The sequence below is a fragment of the Panthera tigris genome, chromosome E3 (genome assembly GCF_018350195.1).
Source record: "Panthera tigris isolate Pti1 chromosome E3, P.tigris_Pti1_mat1.1, whole genome shotgun sequence".
NCBI classification, from domain to species: domain Eukaryota; kingdom Metazoa; phylum Chordata; class Mammalia; order Carnivora; family Felidae; genus Panthera; species Panthera tigris.
Window position 1 is genome coordinate 32,093,930 of NC_056675.1, and position 7,132 is coordinate 32,101,061.

At 51.3% G+C, this 7,132-nt stretch overlaps 1 protein-coding gene across 9 annotated transcripts in view; it reads right to left on the bottom strand.

Annotated features, from left to right (window-relative positions):
• Positions 1-6,913, bottom strand: part of RMI2 (RecQ mediated genome instability 2) — a 37,838-nt gene extending 30,925 nt beyond the window's left edge. For 6 of the 9 annotated variants that reach the window (XR_006212344.1, XR_006212341.1, XR_006212340.1 and 3 more), the window contains exons 1-2: positions 6,604-6,913; positions 3,051-3,796 (exon numbers count right to left, since the gene is read on the bottom strand). Coding sequence is in view for 1 of the 9 variants with exons in the window: in XM_042971303.1 (XP_042827237.1) it covers positions 3,648-3,796; positions 6,604-6,913 (459 nt within the window). In the remaining 8 variants the exon portion in view is untranslated. Of the gene's footprint in view, positions 1-1,960; positions 3,797-6,603 lie in introns of those variants that run through there. The other 3 variants (XR_006212347.1, XR_006212346.1, XM_042971303.1) reach the window with 3 other exon arrangements.
• Positions 6,914-7,132: the final 219 nt, after the last annotated feature.

Below are 7,132 nucleotides of genomic sequence, written 5' to 3' on the forward strand. Positions count from 1 at the left end.
CTATTAATATTCAGGAGAACCACCAGAGCCCGGCTAGCCTGCTGAGGCGGCACACTTCCAGCACCGTGAGCCCCTGGAAAGCCACCAGCAGCCTCCGGGGACTGTCGGAAAAACACCGGCACCTCCTGGGGCCGCCTCCCACACTCCTGACACACGTCATTGCCCAGGCAACACTATCGGGCTAATGGACGTTTTTCAATAGGGCATTATTTACCAAAAAGTTAGGGGAGGGCAAACGAGGCAGGATATGGTGGACAAGGTTCTCGGCAGGCCGGGTCAGTTTTCGAGCAGAAAGCAGACTTCAGAGAAGGGGAAAGCTCGGGAGTGCAGACTTCTATGTCGTGTAGCCTGGTGCAAGGGCTCTCAGGGGAACCCAGGACAACTGTGAAATTCGGTTTTAGGCTGAGAATCCTAGAGCAGAGATCCCATGGACCAGGTCAGGATTAAGTGTCCATCTCATCAAAGCTGGCCAACAGTGCCAGCCAAGAGGAGCCCTAAGGAGACGTGACAGCTAAATACAAGGGGGTATCCTGGATGGGATCCTGGAACAGAAAAAGGACATTGGGGCGGGGGTGGGGGGGAACAAAGGAAGTCTGAATAAAGTACAGACTTTAGTTAATAATGGCAGCTCAGGGCACCCGGGTGGCTCAGCCGGTTGGGCGTCCGACTTCAGCTCAGGTCATGATCTCACGGTTTGTGAGTTTGAGCCCGGCCTGGCGCTCTGTGCTGACAGCTCGGAGCCTGGAGCCTGCTGCGGATTCTGTGTCTCCCTCTCTCTCTGCCCTTACCCAGATCACGCTCTTTCTCTCTCTAAAAAATAAATAAACCTTAAAAAAAAAAAAATTGTTTTAAATAATAGCATCTCACTGTTGGTGCATTAATTGTAACAAACATACCACGCGAACATAAGATGTTAATAATAAAGGCGACTGGCTGGGTATATGGAAACTCTTGGTACCGTCTCCATAATTTTTCTATAAACCTAAAACTATTCTTAAAAAAACATTTCTCTAAAGGCAGTTGTTGGATGTAAGTTAAGAACTCACAAATTCCTCCCAGAAACGATCATTTTGGTGCCTGCCATGTGCCAGGTGCACGTACAAGTGATTTATTTGTGCTTCTTCTTTCATTCCTCTTGTCCGTGCCAGGAGCTGGGTAAAATCTGCATTTTATAGATGAGGAGACTAAAGCACAGAGACGTCAGATAACTTGCTCACTGTCACACAGCAAGTTTAATGACACACGAACGACTCACGTTCAGGTCTCTCCGCCGCAAAGTTCGTGACGGAGCTCGGCAACATTGCCTGAAAAATCCCCAAACTGAACAGAACCTGGCCTGACACAAGCTTCAAGCAGTCCATGAGCCCAGATCAGTGATAAAAACATGTACTTTCCAATTTGCCCTACCTTTAGAAGTTTAAAAAAAAAAAAATCCGTAAAATATCAGGGAAAAAACCCCAAGTTGAAAACCATAGGAAATCCCAGACACGGACAACACCGAATGCTGGTGCGGATATGGGATAACGGGGACTCGTGGACGTGGCCGATGGAAAGGCAAAGTGGGGCAGTCACTCTGGAAGGCAGGCGGTAGACTGAATATGCGTCCCCTCTGTCAAATTCGTGTGCTAGAACCTAATCCCCAGTGTGATGGTATTTGGAGGTGGGGTCTTTGGGAGGTGAGTAGGTCCAAGAGTGGAGCCCTCATGAAGGTATTATGCCCTGATAAAAGAGGCCCCAGAGAGCTCCCTCACCCCTTGTGCCACATGAGGACAGCCATCTAGGAACAGGAAACAGTACCCTGAATCTGCTGGCACCTTAATCTTGGACTTCCCAGCTTCCAGAACTGTCAACAATAGATTTCCGTTGTTTTTAAGCCCCTGCCACCACCCCCCCTCCCCGCCCATCTATGGCATTTTGTTACAGCAGCCACATAGGACTGAGACAGTCTGGCCGTTTCTCACAAGGCTAATACGGGCTCACGTGTGACCCCAGGCATTTACCCCAGCGAACTGAAAACTTGTGTCCACGCAAAACCTGCACATGAATGTTTACAGCAGCTCCATTAATAACCAGCAAAAACTGGACCCAGACAAATGTCCTTCAATAAACAAGTAAACAAACCAGGATACATCTATACGAGGGAGTGTTATTCGACGATCAAAAGAAATGAGCAAGCAAGTTACAAAAACCCACGGAACCTTAGATGCGTTTTGCTAAGTGAAAGAAGCCAGTCTGAAAGTACGACATACTGTAGGATTCCAACTAACTGGGACATTATGGAGAAGGCAAACTATGGAGACGGTAGAAAGATCCGTGGTTGCCAGGGGTTGAGGGAGGGGGAAGGGTCAGAAGGTGGGACAGAGGTTTTTCCGGGTGGTGAAACTATTCAGTATGATACTATCATGGTAGACAAATGATATTATGCCTTTGTAAAACTTGCAGAACTGCCCACCACAAAGAGAGACCCCTACTGTCAACTACGGACTTTAGTTAGTAATATCATCGTGGGTCATCAAAGAGTCGCATGTGCTACTGATGGAGCCAGCTAGGAAACCCCGAAATAGTCCATTTTTTAAAAGATACATCATATAATTTATTAGTGGTAGATGATCCATAGTCCAACAAAACTCTACAGCAATGTAGGAATATCATCTGACTCCCTTGATATTTACAATCTCAGGAAAAATAAGGCATGGTAAGCAGCAGAGAGCAGAAACCCACACTGAATTTGATCATGAGAAAGTCATTCCATCCAGAAAACGTAAGAACTCTAAAATCATCATGCTGTGCACCTTACACTTCTACAATGCTGTATGTCAATTATATCTCAATAAAACTGAGAATGGGGGGGGGGGCGGGGGAAGCTTCCACACCAGAAGGTCGCTCCCTTACGGTGTCTCACTAAAAGTTATGATGCAGAAGTTTAGTTAATGCCTAAAAGTCATTCTCAATCTTGATTTTAGTTTCAACAAGAAACTTTCCGAGTGTTTCAACATCTCCAAGTGAGGAAGAATGACAGGTGTTACCATCCATATCTCCAAGGAATGTACCTTAAATGGTTCAGAGACGAGAACCGTCTACTGTCTCTGAGAGGCTGCTGGTGTCCACAGCAGGAAAACGCTGTCTGACTTGCAAACTGGATATGGAAGTTGTTGATGGGAGAAGAGGCGGGCCACGAGGTCATTCCCATTTCCGGAAGTCTGTTTCCCTGCCCACAACCACCATCAAATCACCACCGGCAAGGAGTGACATTCAGATTCTGCATCGTAAAAACAGGGTCACAGCAGCAACAGAAAAAGTTATCAGCACTCGTAAAACGTGGAAAATGTAACATGAGATTTCTGCGGGCTTTAAAGGGAATTAACACACGCAAACCAAAAGGGAACAAAAGCAAAAAAACAAAAACAGAGCACACATCTGCTTTTCATCTGCAAACAGTCGTCAAAGCAAGGGGCACGAGGGCCGAGTTAAGTGGAGTGTCCCAGCGTTTAGAAATCCTACCTCCGGAGTCCTTGGGCAACCGAAGCTAAGCTCTTTGAGAAACTTTTAAGAAACAGACATAGGACGGTACCCGTGAAATCCACATGGTGTCGGAACCTAAATTGTTTCAGGATTTCTGCTGTTTTTAGCAGTGGTTCCAATGTCATCTAAGGAATATTCCTGTGTAAATCCTCCACTTCCAGTTCCCACATGCTTTCATGGATGGGGTTGTCGGAAAGATCGGTCATCTTCACGGCCTGAAGGCAGGGCTCAGGGCTGCACGCCTGGACCACTCCCATCACCATCACATACTTTCCTGGAAGAAGAAAAGCCCATGGTGATGTTCACACTGATACAAAAACAAACACAAAACGGAGACCCCGTCCTTCAGAGAGCTTAATTTTATCAGAGGCAAATTAGAGACAAAAAAGGTGGGGGGGAGAGGAGAAATCAAAATGCCAAGGCAGTCAGTGATCGATCGATCTAATATACACATAGACAATAGATGTATATCTATTTACATACATATATACATACATAGACAGTAAGTTCAACATTTAACGTGGACGATGACACCTGTATCTTCTTTGGCTCCTGGGTTAAAAATGTTGTAACAAAATTCAAGCAAGCTACCATCATGCGCAAAACAATTACGCCCAAGGGATGGGAGAGACTCCCATCCCAGGATGTTCTGAGGCAGGGGCAACCCCCCTTCCCCCACCCAGCTTCTCTCTTATGTCTGTTTCTTGCCCAAACGCTACAGGGTATGTGGCTGGTCTCCGTGCACAGGGCCAGTCCAGTCCTCTTTCTGCAAAGACACCCCCCCGACAGCCACAAAGTAAATCCAACGGTCCGCTGATGCCAGAAGAGCTCAGCTGGCCGCAGTACCCTTCCGTGCCACCCTGTTGTTCCAACTGCCCGGGACCAATCCCTGCCACCGGCCGGGCACATCCCAGCAAATCAACAAGAGAGCAAATGAACAAGAGAGTGGGTCGCCATCAGGACGATCTAATGACATATGAACCACAAATCTTCCCATTCCCTTGGGGGAAGTGGCTCTCCTTGAAAGCGAAACTTGGCCAGTCCGAACCACACACAACTCAATTGTGTAAAAAACCCCAAACACAGCAGGAAGGGCAGGCTCTCTGCCAGCCCCCAATGCGTGCCCCTGCGAGGCTGCTTTGGTCGCAGGGCTTCTGAGTTTGCAGGCAGGCCCCAGGGCTCTGGCTGAAGGAAGCCTGGCAAGCAGACGCCTGCCTCTCTGGGTTTCTACCCCGTGCACGATGGGTTTAGGTTTCTCTGAACCCACCTCCAGATCCCACCGGAGCGAGCCATATGGGGATCCTCGGTGACAGGGGCCAGTTCTAAAACTACACTTTGCCGATACCCTCTGAATAATTCTAACGCGCTGGGAGTCACAGAACCCTCAGAAAAAGAATGACTGAAGACCCGAGGCAAGACGACCATGCCCAAGCAGATCCCAACCAGGGGAGGTTAAGAGGAAATCTACACGAAGGAACACACAACTAAGTGGACGAGCTCACTGGTGTGAGTCCTCTCCCCCCGAGTTGAGACAATCCGGTCCGTAGTGTTCATTCTACCCACACCCCCCTCCTCTCCCCTTGCAGCGGCGTCTCTCCATGGTCTCCTTACTCCTTCGCCACCATGCCCGCCCCCTCCTTTCCATCAGGCCTTCATCCTCCGCCCTGGACCCCTTCCATGGCTTCTACTCCAGACTCTCTCCAGCCACTTCCTCTTCACAACCACCCCCACCCTGCTGGTGCCAAGACTGTTTTTCTCAAACAAAGCTCCAGCCTCCACACACTTCCATTTCTTAAACTTGTCACATGTCGTGAAACCTCCTGATTGTTTTCCCGTTTGAAAATGCTAACAAAACAAAACAAAACAAAAAAAAGCCCAAACATTTTCAGCTCACAGCCCTCTGAAGAGGCAGCAGCCTGTAGTTTGCTGACCCTGTGCTAGAGTGATGCTACAGCGATGAGGGCAGAACAAGTCTGAAGGATGGGGCAAGGTCAGGTGAGGGGAGAAGGGAAAGGAGCACTTCATAGTAACAATAATCACATTTTTTGGAAACCTCACGATGAGCCAGGCATGACGGTAAGGCCTTCTTTTTTTTTTTTTTTTAACTGGATCCACACAACAGGCCCCTTTTTGACAAAGGCAGGACAGATCCAGAAAGGTTAAGCACTCCAGGCAGCTCAGCTGGAAAAGAGCAGAGCCAAGAATTCAACCTAAGTATAAAGATACAGTGGTCCAAAAGACCCATCCCGGCCCTCCAGTAGTCAGGCCTACTGGTTCTCAAGAGTATGGCCCCAAGGCCATCCAAATCGGCAGCACCTGGGAGCTACTTAGAATTGCAAATTCTTAGTCTCCCGGGGGGGGGGGGGGGGGGGTTCTGTCGGTTAAGGTTAAGTAAGCATCCGACTCAGGCTCAGGTCCTGATCTGTTCTGAGTTCGAGCCCCGCCTCAGGCTCTGTGCTGACAGCCCAGGGCCTGGAGTCCGCAGCGGATTCTGTCTCCTACTCTCTCTGCCCGCCCCCACCCTCCCCAACCACCCCCCACCCCGGCCCTGCTAGCGCGCTCTCTCAAAAATAAACAAATTAAAAAAAAAAAAAAAGAAAAAAAAAGAAATGCAAATTCTCAGCCTCACCCAGACGTATAAAAGCTCTGAGGGTGGAGGCCAGATATGAGTCCGAACAAGCCTTCGGGGTGCGTTTGAGCTGATTTAAGGGGCAAACATTAAAGAACTACAGCCTAAGGCAGTTCCGCGAAGGAGGCGCAGCAGAAAGCTCTCCAAGAGTCTAGACTTCAGGGATGAACAGAGGCTGCCCGGTACAGGGTTTTCCAAACCCTGATGGGGGAGAAAAATCACCTGTGGGCAAGGGCCTTGTTACAAACACCGACGCCGGGGGTACCTCCACCGCAGATTGCGACTAGGGTAGTCCCCGGAACCGAGCGTCTACGCGGGGTGCGGGCGAAGCTTACCAGCAGGTCAGCTTGACTGCGGGGGTGTGGGGAGGGGGGCGGGGCGAGGGACCGGCCAGGCCCCGCCCCCAGCGGCCCACCACCGGGACCCGCCCCGCGTTCCAGTCTTGCCGTTACCTGGGGCCAGGCAGGGTCGCCCGCGCGGGACCCGCTCTAGGCCGCGCACCACGAAGGCCCCGCTCGGGTCCCGCAGCCGCGCCTCGCCGCCGCCCGCCGCCAGCACCGAGCCCTGCATCCACACGGTCACCAGCTCCAGCGGCTCGCGGCCCGCCGCCGCCCGCGACAGCCGCCACGCGCCCGGGCCGCCCTCCGCGTCGCGCCGCAGCTGCTCGGCCAGCACCTTGAGCGGCGGCGACCGCGGCAGCCGCACAGCCACTGGGCCGCCGCGGGCGAAGGAGTCCGCTGCCCCCACAGCCGCCGCCGCCATGCTGCCCCAAGTCCGCTTTCCCGCCAACTTTGATAGGCAGCGGGGCCGGGGCCGTGGCCACCAATCAGGGGGTGTTCTAGCGGAACGGAGCAATCATCGGCGTCGGGAGGCGGGGCTTCCCAGCCCGGCGGCCTCCACCGGTCTCCAGGAGTGCGCATGCGTACGTCAAGTAAATAAACGTCCCCAAGCAGGTGGGTGGAGGGATGAAGCGAACCACAA